This window comes from Ipomoea triloba, chromosome 15 (assembly GCF_003576645.1).
Source record: "Ipomoea triloba cultivar NCNSP0323 chromosome 15, ASM357664v1".
Taxonomy (NCBI): Eukaryota; Viridiplantae; Streptophyta; class Magnoliopsida; order Solanales; family Convolvulaceae; genus Ipomoea; species Ipomoea triloba.
The window spans coordinates 13,397,373-13,413,986 of NC_044930.1; the positions used below are offsets into that span (position 1 = coordinate 13,397,373).

General features: G+C 32.9%; 1 protein-coding gene across 2 annotated transcripts; it reads right to left on the bottom strand.

Annotated features, from left to right (window-relative positions):
* Positions 1–483: 483 nt before the first annotated feature.
* LOC116007329 (probable receptor-like protein kinase At2g42960) lies at positions 484–5,737 on the bottom strand. Of its 2 annotated transcripts, none has more exons than XM_031247987.1 (8): positions 5,258–5,737; positions 4,134–4,822; positions 3,919–4,023; positions 3,347–3,469; positions 3,101–3,271; positions 2,822–2,951; positions 1,779–1,991; positions 484–1,045 (listed from the first exon to the last, which is right to left on the bottom strand). In XM_031247987.1, exons 2-8 carry the CDS (start codon positions 4,796–4,798, stop codon positions 866–868), a joined length of 1,587 nt encoding a protein of 528 aa, XP_031103847.1. In that variant the 5' UTR covers positions 4,799–4,822; positions 5,258–5,737; the 3' UTR covers positions 484–865. The 2 variants fall into 2 exon arrangements, with proteins under 2 accessions (XP_031103847.1, XP_031103846.1); XM_031247986.1 differs by having other exon boundaries at positions 4,134–4,819; positions 5,258–5,735.
* Between the last annotated feature and the right edge of the window lie 10,877 nt (positions 5,738–16,614).

Here is a 16,614-nt window from a genome sequence, read left to right on the forward strand (position 1 = left end):
TCAAATGAAACTGCAGTTATATCGAAAAGGAACTGCAGTTGTGTTGAAAGAGAATTGCAGTTGTGTTGAAAAGGAACTGCAATTGTATTGAAAGGGAACTACAGTTGCGAGGAACAGAGCCGTTTCAGCCGTTTGTTTTCATTAATCAAAACGACGTCGTTTTGATGCATGGTCCAGAGTAAAATTTGCGAAATAACATTATTAGTAGACCATAGATAAATGTTCATTTTTAGTATACTACATACTAAAGATTCATTTTTAATGTACTAAATCTTCATTTATAAAAATAAGCATTTAATACACAAAAGATGAATCTTAAAAATGAATATTCAATATATTAAAAATAACAATTAGTATATTAAAAACAACCTCATATTATTGATCCACTTTGCAAGGTGGACCATGGTATAATGATTTTGTTATAACAAAAGGAAGGTGGCAAAGTTGGTCATTACTTACCAATTAAGAATTGAAGCATAGCAGTTTGAAGATGAGAAAAATGGAACAAAGCAGTGAAGTTGGATGTTACATAGATATTACAAGCAATGCTATGAAGGATGTTGGAAAACAAAATTGTCAGACACCATCACCATGGAATACAGATTAGGCAATTCTCCTGTACACAAACATATTCCTATCTATTTTCATACAACAAAAGGCATTTCCAGCATGGAGAAGTTGAATACAATAACAAAAAAAAAAAAACAAAAACCAATTTAGAAAAAGTGAAACTAAGAGCCTGTCTATGTCTCACCAATCTCTTCATATACTCCCAACCTTAGTCCCATCTTTAACTAGTAATTATCACCTTACCCAAATAAATCACACATTATCTCGAGTTTTGTAAGAACTAGCCTGCTGCTGGTCATGAACCCACCGTCGCTGTCATATCGGTGGGAGGCACTACTTGCTGGTCACACGTTATGTTCCTTTTACTTTCCGATCTCGAATCTGGGTTGTCACTCTTGTCAGTGTCATAGTTCTCGTGCTGGGATTCGCTCTCTGTGCCACCACCACCTGCTCGAATTCTTCGCTGCCTTCGGTCCTGGAGAATTTCAAGAGGAAAATCAGCAAAAATATATCAAGCCGTAAGTGAAAATGCAGTTGGTAACTACAAGAACGTCAACACTTCAATGTATAATGTAATTCTTGCCCCAAAAGGTTAAATCCCCAACCTCAAGGGTAACTCAGTGGCACAGCAAACAGGGCCAAATGCCGGTGCACACAAGGGATTTGCCCACTTTGGGCATAATCCCTACATTGCTGCTGCCAAATTTCAAACCTAGGTCTCTAGCTTTTTTTTTTGGGTTTTGCCCAAAGGTATCCCTCTAGCCGACAGAAGACTAACCCTCGTCCCAACGGTCAGCACACTAAGTGGTAGGGGACTGGCTAAATGGTTTGCTCCATTCACATGGGTGGAGATCAAACCCCCAACCTCATGCTTAAGGGACGAGGTGCTGAACCACCACGCCAACCATGTTGGTTTTTGTTCTAGCTAAATGATGAATACACAGCACAATGTCAGCATTCCATGTCATATTGCATCGTTTACAAATCTCAATCAAGGTAGAAATTACATTAGTTGTATCTGCAGCATCGGGCAAGAGTATAAAAATTAGAGGGTTGTAAAATCAGCATTATATCCCTACACACCATCCAACCATGAACTTTAGAACTTGGCTTAAAATACCCACATTGCTTTGGATAGTTGCCATCTTAATTAAACAAAGTGTATGTCTGGAGATGTACTTATAGAGCATACGTAATTCGTAACTCACCTCTCTTGGTATGGGATATTCCTCAGATTCGAGCATGCGGGCAACTTGGCTCATCTTGGGTCTCTTCTCAGAATCTGGATCAACGCATCTCAAAGCGGTCAAAAGGGCTCGCTTAAGAGCTCTGGTTGATGGCCTTGACCCAATATTTGAATCCACTACTTCCTCTGAGCGCCTGTTTCCAACCATCATTTTCAACCAGTCAACGAGATTCACCTGAGGATCATTGAAGCTTTAATATCAGGTCTGGATATCCATTTTTTTTTTCCAAAGTATAATACCAGAGATGATTCCATTTACTACAATAAGAAACAAAGCACCCTAACTCCTTGAACTACAATAGATGCTGATTTAGACTAGTAAAGCTTATCACATAAACTTATTTTTCACCTAAGGGAAAACAACACTTTTGGCTCGAGAATTGTTTCATTCTTGGAAATTTGGTCCCTATTAATTGATTTAAACAGATTTAGTCTCTTAATTGTCCATTATGTTCTATTTTCAGCCTCTGGTGTTATATAATTATCAAACTCCGTTAGTAAACTCTTTTATGAGGTTATTTGTGTCATTTATAATCAATATCCATGGTTAAAGTTTCACTCTCAATGTGAACGTAATTTTTTACCGAGAATATTGATTCTAAATGATAAAAATAATCTCACATGTTAATGAAGTTTGACAATTATATAACACTAGGGACTAAAAGTGCAACATTATGAAGAATTAAGGGGCTAAATTTGTTTAAATTAACTTATAGGGATCAAATTTTCAAAAGTGAAGCAACTCAAGGGCTATACGTGCCATGTTCCCAAAACCTAAATAAGAAATAAAACAAAATGTGCCTATGATATTGGAGTTTTCTCATAAACAGAAGGGAGTGCTGTTTTTTTCTGCTGATAATAAATCCATCTAATGCAATGTCTCATGATTAGTATCAGTCCGCAGACCATTAACTATAAAGATTGATATTTGATAATATAGCGGGAAAACACTTTAATGTTGGTGCATAATGAGATTAAGAGTATTAGGGTTCCATAATTAGGTACCTCTTGAGCAGGACGGCCATAGTCCACGGGGTCTCTTCCGGTGATTGCTTCTAAAAGCACAACCCCAAAGCTATAAACATCGCTCTTTTCATTCAAGAGGCCAGTATTTGCGTATTCAGGAGCCACATATCTGTTAGTGTTTACAAAATGAGTTATAATTTGCTTACTATACCACAATCACATTATCCAACACCGTAATACCATAGAGAGGGACATATACTAGGACAACAAGCAGTTAGAGATTGGCATAAGAAAGCATCCTCCGAAAGAAAAACTGACCCAAAGGTACCCATGACTCTGGTTGTGATGTGACTTTTCCCGGCTCCCAGCAGCTTAGCAAGACCAAAATCAGAGACCTTCGCATTGAACTCATCATCTATCAGTATATTGCTTGACTTGATGTCCCGATGGACCACCTTTGGCTCAATGTTCTCGTGCAAGTAGGCAAGACTGCAATTAAGAACCACTGGGAATAAGAGACCGACACAAATTTTGCTTAAAACAGATCTAGTCAAATCAACTTACGCCTTTGCCGTGCCAAGGAGAACCTTCGTCCTTGCCTCCCATGTTAGATATCCATGTTGGCGCATAGCTCCATGAAGCCATTGCTCTAAGTTGCCATTGTTCACATACTCATATACCAGCATCCTGCAGTATATGTATTATCAAATATGTGAAACGAGAATGATGACAGGTCAATCTAGAAGTGTAGCACATTTTAACAATTGGTGTAGGAGTTAAATAAACTTGTAGTTTCATCCATTCCAAAGACAGAGGCGTCCTGAGTAGGCCCTAACTATAGGAGGCACCTTTAATCCTGTACCATACTCATGCTAATCCCTGTTCGCACCGGGCCAGCCCAATTAATGGGCAAAGTGCTGGCCATATTCATTTTTCCATATGAGTGGGGGTTTTGAACTCCCGACCTCTCTTAAGAGATGAGAGTGCACGGTCACTCACGCCAACCAAGCTGGTTGGTTAGGCAAAAAAATAATATGAGACTATTAAATCGAATCATTTTTCAGCTATGGTGTTGAATTAGCAACAGTAAATGGACAAGAGCATACTTCTATTAAGGGGTAAACAGAAAGCAATACCTATGTGTTCCTTCAATGCAGTAACCTAGAAGACGAACCAAATTCTTGTGGCGCACATGGCCTATCGCTTCAACCTCCACTCTAAATTCTTTCTCTGCTTGACCTCTGCATGGAAATAATTTCTAAATTTAAATGTTGAGGAAATGCAACAACGGGGAGACAAATACAAATAGGACTTAATTTGAGCAATTGGGCAAATGCCTTAATTAACTCACAGGTTATTAAGGAGCTTTTTAATAGCTACTTCAGTGCCATTGATCAGCTGTCCACGATAAACAACACCATATCCACCCTCACCAAGAACATTCTCCTTGGAAAAGCGGTTTGTTGCAAGTTCAAGATCTCTTAACGTAAACCAGTGTCCCCAACCCAAGTGAGAAAACTCAGGCAGCCCAGTTAACGGAGAAGGCGCAGCAATTGGATGAGAAGTATAAGGTTTATAAGCTGCAAATGTGCCTGAACTTCCTTCTTCTCCTGAATGTGAGGCACAACAATCTTTGTCAACTAGATGAAAAGAACCCGATTGGCTACTATTATCCCCATTCTTCGATTTCCCCATTCCAAGATGGACCAAAACCTTGTCTGAATCTTTATCGCTAGATTTATCTTGAATAGTAAGAAGAATCCCATCCCGAGGGGCAAATTCATGTGCTGATACATGCTCCACACGAACCTCCTTAATTTCCTTAGAAACTGTAGGAATTTGACAAATGGGGTGATTTTCTTTGGCTCGCCTTGATTTCTTCCGTAAAGTAAGATAAAATGTCAAAGCTAAGAGGATGACTACAATTAACAAGCCAACAATAATCCCAACCAGTTCCCAAACTTTAAGTCCAACAGAAGTTTCTTTGGATAATCCCTTGTTTAGATCAGAAGCCATCTTCTTGGATATCAAAATCTCCTGCTTAAAAATTACAAGGAAGATTATATAAACTAGAAGCTCAAATGTGAAACTATACACCCAGGTAACCATGTGATTCTTTCTTCATTTTTATTTTATCCCTCAGATAGGCAATAAAGTAGAAATCTGTGTAATGTTTCCTGAATACAAGTTGTCAAACAAAGTGAAATGATATCCAAGCACTATTATTATCTGGTTTTGCCAATAATTTGGTGATAAACAAGTTTGTAAATGAGGCAAAACAAGAAAAGAACAAAAAAACAGACAAAACCCAATATAAAACTCCAATTATATCAAAAAAGCAGAATGCCAACAAAGTTATTTCTAGCTCCCACAGAGCTAAACACCAAATAAATGTTGAGAAATAAATCAAACCATGGTCAAACACAGAAAAGAGTTGAATGAAATGAGAAAAGTTTACACTTTTGGGTAGCTTACCGACAGAAGATTAAAAGAGAAATCTTTAGACACCAGATCTCAGAAACTCCACCACCATTTCTCTTGTTTTCACAATGAATTGTAGATCTCTGAGCAAGCCAGCAAGCCCCAATGTCAAAACACTCACATTCCCAGGACCCCAAAAGAATCTCTTCTCTTCCCAGAAACACCAACTAAATACCAAGACAGGTAAAATTTCCAATGTGGGTTTTCACTGCATTGGTAGATTTGACACCAGAGCCCACCCAGTTGTTGTCCTTGAAGCCAAATGATACCAACAAATACAAATTGCTTGTGTGTGCAGTGGAGAGAAAGTACAGATGGTAAAAACTTTCTAATTCTATGGGAGGTCTCAGCTGGCTTATGGAATAAATATGATGGCCAATCAAGAAAGAAAATACTACTACAAGGAAGAAAGAAAGAAAGAAAGAAAGAAAGGGTATAGTTAATTGTTATCAGTGGTTGGTGATCACACAATTGACTTACAAACAGTAAAAGTGAAGTTTTGGAAGAGACGCAAGGCAAACCCCCCTTTACTTGATCCTTTTCAACCTGTAATTTCCTCTGGGAAAAATAAATACAAAAAATTACTGGTATGATCATATTATCATATTACGGCCAGAATAGCATTCATTTTGATTTTTTTTGATAAAGTAGTTTCTCAACTTAAGTTAGACTAATGGTAAAAATAAACTCGGTTCATTTCAGTTTCCATCACTTCTTGATTAATTTTCTCTCATTTGTGCACACTAGGCACAATAAGTCATTTTTTGGGCTTTGGGTCTCCCATTGACTCCCGGCTATTTTTGCAATTGCCAAAGACCTTGTGGTCTAGTGGCACTCGGTGTTCCGGTTTGCACTTTCACATGGATGATGGGAGTGGGTTCGAGCCTTAGTGGAGGCAACTAGGCAACTGTTGACTCTTTGTGCTTCAGTAGGTTAGCTATGAACAGATACTACATTGTAACAGAGTCAGTAGCACTCAAAAAAAATTGATATATGCTGTACTTGAAGTTAATCGTTTATGGTACAAAATATGCTAACTACAGATACATAATATAACATATTTTGTAGTTACAATTAACAATTTATGTGTATGTAATTACCATTTTATATGTCTATAATTAACATATTATGTGCCTTCATTTTATTTACAAGCACATAAACTATTAATTGTAAGTACAAAAAATGTCAAATTGTAAATACATAATCTGAAAATTACTTTGGACCAGGGTCCATAATGTAAGGTAAACACTGGTCCATGGTATAATTTAACCGTTGTTATTGGAGCGTTGTTATTGGAGCAAAGCTTCCAAAATGACCATTAAACCATTGAGCTAAGTTTCGCGGGGCATTAACTTCAAAATTTTGATAATACTATTAAACTTTTTCTTATCACACGAACAAAATTACTCGGTCTAAAGTCTAAATACAACAAAAATCAGATGGAAAGTAATGGATAGTTTTGATCAATTTAACTAACTTCTTTGACAATGCAACTATATAAATATGAGAAAAGCTATTATTCCAAAAAAGAGGCAGGTAACCTACTTGGGCAACTTTTAAAAAAAAAAAAAAAAAAAAAAACAGACAACTGCTTAAACATTAAAAATACAAAAATTTATACAAAGACAGACATTATCTGTAGTGAAAACCGTATAATATTGGTGGTCAAACATCGTGGGAAGAAAGATGGGCGCAATGAGGAGATTCTTGGATTCTAATATTTCACGCAAGGTGAAGTTGTAAGTTCAAGAAATACTGTATAAACATACCGAATGAATCTACGGCGGAAGCATAAGTCGTGTTGTATGATGTTAGTCGTTTTGTCTCACACTTAACTCAGAACCCTAGATGGTTTTCTGGTATTTTCTAAGTACCATAACTTTAAGTGCTATATAATTATTTGTCCAGCATCCCATCAATGCAGGCTTTATATAGGCATAATGGTGAATTGGACTAAACCAGATGTCCAATCCAACCTATAACTTAATGGGCCTAGTACACTTGCACCACATTATTAAGGCCCACAATATATAATATATATTGTATTAGGGAAAAGTCTTACAGAAGTAGCTTATAGCTCAATGGTACTTGATAGAGAATATTCTCGATCTTATTATCTATATGTACTGCATACCTGCTCGGTATCTGAGTGGACTGCCGAGAAGAATTATTCCCGATCATTTACCGACCTTTAGAGGCAACCAACCTGACTTGGTATAAAGGACCGAGCAAAGGCGGCTTAGTCAGTAACGGTATTTCCCCGCCTTTTGGTTTGCCCCGAACATCTTAGGTCATGACGAACCACCCGACTTTCTCCACTTAAAAATTAAAGCTAAGCTCCCTTAGTCAAAGCCGATCGCAACAGGGATGAGGATGTTAGGAACCTTAGTCTACGTGGAAGAACCAGCAAAGCTTCTGACCTTCCCTTGTGCATGGGCTCCACGTGTCATGCATGCCAAGAGATTGGCATGTAGTCCCTTTATTCTCTTATAAATACTGCATTAAATACTAGAGGAGAGGACTTTTGGCATGTTTGATACATCTATATCAAGCTCGAAATCCTCTCATTGTCGCTTTTTTCGGAGCTCAATAACTTAAACCAACAAGCAAATTAAACGATCCAATGGTCCTTATACGATCCGATTTACTATTTATACGTATTTGTGGGAATGACTTTATTAACAACATCAGTACATTTGTGGCTCTCCCAAAGGTCACAAGTTCGAACTTAATGAGGGCATTTGACTCTTTAATAAGTTGAGAAAGTATATATAGTCAAATATTACATTGTAATATTTAAAAAAAAAAAATATTTCACAGCATCAATATAGTAGTGCCGTAGTGGTGTCACAAATGATCAGAAATTTCTAAAATTTCAGAGGAAATCTGATACCCCTGACCTGACCTGACCCTCACTATCCACATTCATGATCAGAGCTTTCATGATGTATGTTGTTTTGTATTTATCTATACATCCCTATACTATTCCCTCCACCCTGCACCAGAAAGTAAGGTTACTTTTTTGTTTTTTTCACAGTTTCATTCTTTTTATTCAGCACAAAAGCTTTTTGGTGGATGCATTGCCTGCCCATAAATTTCACATTTCCTTCTCTATATTTTATACCCTTTCGGTCTCTAGTTTAATTTCATTAACGAGTCTTGACTAAAGTAATTTTTTATTTAATTTTTTTAAACATTAAGTTTAATATTAATATATAAAATTTATATTTCTAAAAATTGCATTAAAAGTAATATTGTAAACAAAAAATTAAATTTAAAAATAACTAAAAATTAGTAAAGAAATATTCTGTTTGACCAATAAATAGTAAACATGATAGGTAAATGACATAGATAGAGTATTATTATTTTGAAATTTTTGTAATCTATATGATGTGATGTCTTATTTTTAAGGTAGATTGTATTTTTGGTCCTTCAATCATACCCGTAATACAACAACAACAAAACCAAAAACAATAGGAGATATTTTTATTCCATTTATTATTATTATTACTAGTATTTTCGCCCGTGCGTTACACGGAATGAATTTGTTATAATATTTTAATAATATTTGGATCGATATACAATTATATAAATTATAGCATTGAATAGTATATAGCGCAATTGATGAAATTGGTTGGATTGATTATGTTTTCTAATGTTTTCTTTGCTTGAATTAGAGCAAATAATTGTCCAATTACCCGTGCGATTCACGGATAAATTTTTTTATTATTTATTTAGATAATAAAATTAAAGATAAAATTATTTTAAAAAATCTAATATTGAACATGTACATTTATTTGATTATAAGATTAGTGCAAAAGTATCACTCAATTAATTGAATAATATATGACTTGTTTGTTTACAATTATCTATAAAAGATCGATATTTATATAACTTAAGTAATTATATTATTACAAAAATAAATATGAAAAAATGAGAAATAATTTAACTTTAATTATTACGGGGTATCAAAATAAATTCAACGACCAATATTTAGCTTAATTACCATAAAAATTATTAGGCAATTATTATTAGTCAATTACACTAAATTAATGATTTTTCGTTAACATGAATGTCAATTCGTATATACAAAAATTATTATTATATATTAAATATGTTTGACCTTCTGCAGTGTTCATGCCACACGTGTACTAATTAATTTGATCAACGACATCTAAAGTTGGTGAGAGGATTGCTCAACCTTCTAGTTAATAAATATTAATTATTATGGAGTAGTATTTATTAATATAATTAATTAATTAATTAATATTTAATTCATATAATTATAATAATATAATTGTCGATTATATTTCCAATGAAATATTAATATATATTCATTTCATTTTTTCTAATATTTTAATTTCCTTTTGAATATATTCATTTTCTTTTTCTTTTATAAAAAGAATTATTGATTGTCATTCCTTTTTCCTTCATAATTTTTTCCTAATATTTCATTTGTTGGTTACTAATTCTTTTGTAGGGAAAGCTATGCTATATTTCTAGTGAAATATTAATATATTCATTTTGTTTTTTCTAATATTTTATTTCCTTTCAAATATATTCATTTCATTTTTCCTTCATAAAAAAAAATTAATATTGATTTTCATTCCTTTTTCCTTCGTTTTTTCCTAACATTTCATTTCATTATAAATATATCCATTTCCATTTTCCTTCATAAAAAAGTTAATATTAATTTCCATTTTTTTCCTTCATAATTTTTTTCCTAATATTTCATTTGGTGGTTAATAATTTGTTCGTAGAAAAAGTTGTGTTATATTTTCAGTAAAATATTAATATGTTCATTTCGTTTTTCCTAATATTTCATTTCCTTTTTCCTTCATAAAAAGAATTACTATTATTTTACATTTCTTTTTCCTTTATAATTTTTTCCTAGGTTATGTTTGGCAAACCTAGTTGAAAAGGTAGCTGAAAGCTGAAAAGTAGCTGAAAACTGAAAAGCTATAAGCTCGAAGCTGAAATCTGAAGAGCTGTTAAACTAGCTGTTATGCTTAAAAGTGTTTGGTAAAATTAGCTTTTTGATAAGCTGATAAATGTAAAAAGACTAAAAATGGCATATTCATACAATTTGAATAATTTTAAATTTAAATAGGTTTGTTTATATATTAAAATATAAAATAGTGAAATCAATATATTTAATAAAATATAAAGTAAGAACATATATTTGAAAACATATAAAGTAAAACAAAATGTTTATAATTCATAAGATTAGTTCATACAAAAATTAATGTTCAAACACAAATGTCAAATTGAAATTACAACCAAACATATTGAAGAGAAAAAGCCAAAAAGGTTTAGCCAAAAAGGTTTTAATTGAAAAGGGTAAAGGATGTCATTTCTTTAAAATAATAAGGTTAAAAATGGAAAAAAAGTTAGGAAGCTACTAGCTTATTTTGAAACGCTACCTTAAGTAGCGTTCAAAAATAAGCTCTTATTTTAAGCTACTAGCTTATTTTAGGAACATCACCAAACAGAGCTTATAGCTTATTAGTAGCTTAAAATAAGCTATAAGCTCCTAAATAAGCTCTGCCAAACAGAGCCCTAATCATTCATTTGGTGGTTACTAATTTTTTTGTAGGAAAAAGTTGTGTTATATTTCCAGTGAAATATTAATATATTCATTTCATTTTTCATAATATTCCATTTTATTTTGAGTATATTCATTTCCTTTTTTCTTCATCAAAAGAATTAATATTGTTTTCCATTCTTTTTTTCGGATAATGGTCAATTAATTTGCCTGATTCCTTGCCAATTAGTAAGAAAATATTAATAACAGATTCCCGTGTAATATTTATTTCCTTTTCGTTCATAAAATTTAATGTTAATTTCCATATGATTAAAAAGTAATATAATTATAAAAATATAATTGTTGAATATATTTTCAGTGAAAATATTAATAAAATCATTTTGTTTGTCCAGTGAATTATGAATATATTCATTTCCTTTTTCCTTCATAAAAGGAATAAATATTCATTTGGTGGTTACTAATTTTTGCATAGGGAAAGTTATGTTATATTTATAGTGAATTTTTATTATTAATATCCTTTTTCATTTGGCCTGATTCGTGTGCCAATTAGTAACATTAGTAACATAATATTAATAACATATTCCCGTGTGTAATATTTATTTCCTTTTTCATTCATAAAAAGATTTTAATATTCATTTCCATATAATCAATAAGTAATATAATTATAAAAATATAATTGCCAATTATATTTCCAATGAAATATTAATATATTTATTTTCTTTTACCTTCATAAATATTAATATGATTAATATAATTATAATAATTTAATTGTCGAAATAAATTCATTTCCTTTTTCGTTCAATTTCCAATCAAATATTAATATTAATTTACTTATTCAAATGGCCTAAATTTCGTGCCGTTTAATTTTCAGTTAATTATTTTTTTTATATTCTTTTTTTTTTTTGAATTATAATTTCACCTCTGAACATGGTATGAATAAACGAATAAAATAACTGCATATTCAAAGTAATGTAAAATCATAAAATGTTAAGATTTAAATAAATCACACAAATTTATTATAATTACGATTTATTAATAACAATAACAATTACCATTAATATTATTATTCTATATTAATAATTAATAATTACCATTACGATTATGATCAATAACAATTTATTATAATTACGATTTATTACCATAAGATTACCATTACCATTTATTACAGTAATTTATTACCATAACAATTGGGATGACCACATCGATGTCATTATTTGCTAGTCATTATTTTGAAAATGAAAGAAATACAGTAATTTTGGGATTTAAACATACATTTTATCTGATATACTTTGCTTCCTCTTGCCTCCTATAATTGTTGAGCCAAGTATTTTCCACATTATGTTCATGTGCTATATTGGTAGTAGTTTAGTTACTCGTATATTATTTATATATTGTTCATAGAATAAAAAAAAAGTGTTCATATATTGTGCATTAGTGCTTTAGATATATTTAAAGAATACAATTTTAGATCCTAATGATAAAGAGTTTGAATCTAAAATAACAGGAATGCTTCCATTGTACATTTATCTTCAATATAGTAGTTGACACCTTAAACTTTTTAATTCTTCTTGCAATTGTTAGCTCTTCACTTGAATGACATATGTTCATCATCCACATGTAACCTATTCTTGCAATTCTTCTTACAACATCTTCATTCTTCATTCTTCTTGCAATAGTTAGAGTATGACATATGTCCATCATCCAAGTTTGAATATGTACATGCATTGTGGGATATAATATGTAAAAGCCTTTGATGTAAAAAGCTCCAAACTTTTTATAATTTTTGGAACTAACAGTATATTGTATTTTTTGTAGGTTTTCATCATACAAAGGTTAAGAAGATTTCAATAAGAGGTGGTTACCATTATTGAATACAATATATTAGTAGAATTAAAGAAATGAAATCAAGTTGTAGCTCTGTGTTTCCTCTTACAGACACAATGGTAACTTGGTAAGTGAGCCCCTAAGCCTCTTCACAATAATTTCGTCTGCCTTCTCTGTTTGAACTTTTTTAAAAGTGAAGATGTTTTGAAATTCAAAGTAGGAGTACATTACATTACATACTTTAACAACACAAACTAACTAATTCCATGTTTCTTATTACATATCATTGCTGCCATTTAAAAAGATCAGTAAGCTTTACAATGAAGATACAACTGCAAAAAATATACTGATTCTTAAATAGTTAAAAATACCAAACATTGTGAACTTGGCTGGAATTTAATTATAAAATGAGGAAGTAGTTAACAACACATTGTAACTACTAAGAATTTAATCAAATACCTTTGCTCCATTACAAATGAACTGTGTTATATGCTTCCTGATGGAGATAGAATCTTCTATTGCTGGATACTGATTTATTTCCTTTCCATCAAACACACCTACAAAAACAAATAAAACCATACTACCATACTACACTATGTGTGTGTGTGTGTGTATATATATATATATATTCTTTTTCAGAATGCTATTATTTTTCAAGAGAAAGTAAAAGCTTTACCAAATCTGCAGCAAATTTCTAAAGCCTGTAAATGGGTGCCTTAACAAACCTTAATCTTCAAGCAAATGTCTTCTTCCTCTTCTTGGATGCTTTCCCAAATATTCTTTGAATTTGAAAGCTCATGAAACGCCGAATCAGTCTTCCCTAAAGTTTGTTCTGCTGTTGTCAAGCAAAATGCTCTATTTATACTATTATATATATTACATATATTACAAATATATCACCAAATATATCATCAATTATTCAATCACCAATTAATATTACCATATTATATTACCTATTTAACATTTTAATTTAACATCTAACCATAATAGTACGTATAATAGGTGAATAAATAAATAAATAAATAAATATATATATATATATATATATATGTGTGTGTGTGTGTGTGTGTGTGTGTGTGTGTGTGTGTGTGTGTGTGTGTGTGTGTGTGTGGATAATTAATAAATCAAATTATTCAATCACCAACATTTAACCATAATAGGCACGCACGGGTGGATAATTAATAAATTAATTAAAAATTAATAATTAATAAATAAATAAAATAACTGATTTTACCAAAATGCCACTAACTTTGGGCGGGAAAGTTTGGAAGGAGGATAATGCTTTTATATATAGTATAGATATAGATTATTATTATTACTAGTATTTTCACCCGTGCGATGCACGGAATAAATTTATTATAATATATTAAGAATATTTGGATAGATATATAATTTTATAAATTATAACATCAAATATTATATAGTGCAATCAAATATTTGGAACTTTAGAGATTTTATATATCATTGTTTATGATTTTTATAAAGAGCAAATTGCCATTTTGGTCCACTGACTATAGGGGTCCTCTTAATTTCAGTCCACGACTTTCAAAAGTGTTAATTGCATACCATGACTTTTCAATTTGTATCAATTTTGGTCACTCCGGCCAAATTGCCGGCCAAATTTCGCCGGAAAATTTAAAAGTTAAAATAATGAGGGTATTTTAGTCATTCACATTTTTTTCTTTTTCTCCGGTGAATTCTTCTTCTTCTCCGGTGACCCCTCGGAGAAGACCATTTTGTGTCATGTTGACGATGAAGGAAACGGCGACGACGGTGGTTAGGAGAGCTCTGTAATGGCGAGGCGGCGGAGCTCAAAAAAGAACTCGCAGCTGATTAGACTTGCGAAGTATTTAGACTTGCGAGATGAATTAATGTTGTTCTGTAACTTCAAGTTAATGTTGTTAGATGAATTAGACTTGCGAAGTATTTAAAAAAGAACATAAAACTTATTCCTACATTTTTTTTTGAGCTCCGCCATTATAGAGCTCGCAGCTCCTAACCACCGTCGTCGCCGTCTCCTTCATCGTCAACATGACACAAAATGGTCTTCTCCGAGGGGTCACCGGAGAAGAAGAAGTCACCGGAGAAGAAGAAGAATTCGCCAGAGAAGAAGAAGAAAATGTGAAATGACTAAAATACCCTCATTATTTTAACTTTTAAAATTTTCCGGCGAAATTTGGCCGGCAATTTGGCCGGAGTGACCAAAATTGATATACATTGAAAAGTCATGGTATGCAATTAACACTTTTGAAAGTCGTATTGAAAAGTCATGGTATGCAATTAACACTTTTGAAAGTCGTGGTGAAAAGTCATGGTATGCAATTAACACTTTTGAAAGTCGTGGACTGAAATTAAGAGGACCCCTATAGTCAGTGGACCAAAATGGCAATTTGCTCTTTTTATAAATTAGGCAAATATGCTCGTTCTGTAGTAACTCAGTTATAGTATTCAATTGCTATTCTAATTCATGTGTATGAAAGATATATTTTTGTGTATATATTACAATTTTGCCATCTTAGAAAAAAATATAATATCACCGGTTGTATTTACACATTATTGAAAACCTCTTTGTAAACAACATTGGTAGTAGCAACACAATCTTGTCCATCCTCATCTAGAACTAATTAACACTTTCAGGCTATCATGATGGGTTACTCGGGAGAAAGTCATGTGCAATTGACCGTGATTAAAAACTGTTTTTTTTTTAGCAATAAGCCAACGTAAGTTAGTGTTCGGCCCTGGCTTTTGTTGATAGTCATGGCATATGCAAGCATCAATGGGAATTATTTATGCTGGAACTTGAAGGGCAATCTCGTATCAGAAAGAGTGAGAAACATTCGAGGGATAAGAACTTTGGTTCCTTCATGTGTCCCATTAACTATTCTTGCTTCAACAATGTGATCTGTCAATCTTATGATGATGAGTCGCGTACTGTTATAAATAGAGCTGTCAAAATGGGCTTAGCCCGCCGGGCCAGCCCGCCCCGCCGCCTACTTAGGTAGGGGTCGGGTTTCGGAAATTGAAGCCCGCCAAAGAGCGGGCTTTTTTGGCCCGCGGGCTGCCCGCCATCCCTGTTTTTTTAAAATTATATATATATATATATATATATATATATATATATATATATATATATATATATATATATATATAGGGTTCGGATCAGGTGAGGACCTAGCCTTAGGTGAGGGCATGAGGACAAATCCAGCCCATCCATTCGTTTTGATCTAAAGGCTACAATTACCCCTACTAAGCACTAGCGTTAATTAATAACTAATGACATAGGGGCATTATAGTAAACTGTACTAAATCCTATCTACATGAGATTAACTCTATCTTTTAATTAGAAATTTTATAAATGCCAGATGCTGCCCCATCCGAATCCATAGACGACGAAAGGCTAATCCATAAACGCCCAGACGCTGCTCCACCGTAATCCATATTCAATCCTCCAATCTTGGCGCCGTGCAAGGCTAGGAGAGACAATGCAAACATGTATGTTTTCTTGAATGATTAAGCGTGATACTAATGAGTACATTATCAAGCCGGATTATTCAACCATAACTCCAATCGAATTACGACTACGAAAGGGTTGTACAGTAACCTGATGCGTAGAATGCTTGTCCGAGATAACCACACGGAGGGGGCTTATGAATACATAAAATCCATGAACAGAATAAATTATACGTAGAGGGAGTTCTTACGCATACCCAGACCAAACGGGCTTTAATCTGAACCAAGAACAATGCGTAGGGTTTTGAATACTAGCGGATATGATAGTGCAATGTTGTTATTGTTTCTGTGCAACGTTAAAGGTTATCAGATGCAACATAGTATTGGATAACGTGCACCTCTCCCTGAGACCTAAGGAAAACGCCAAATCCAATTTTAAAAATATACATAACCCACTGGCCATCACACAGATGGTTTATGCACTTACAAATATGAAAAAAAAACTATTATTCTGATATAACCCTACCAAAAA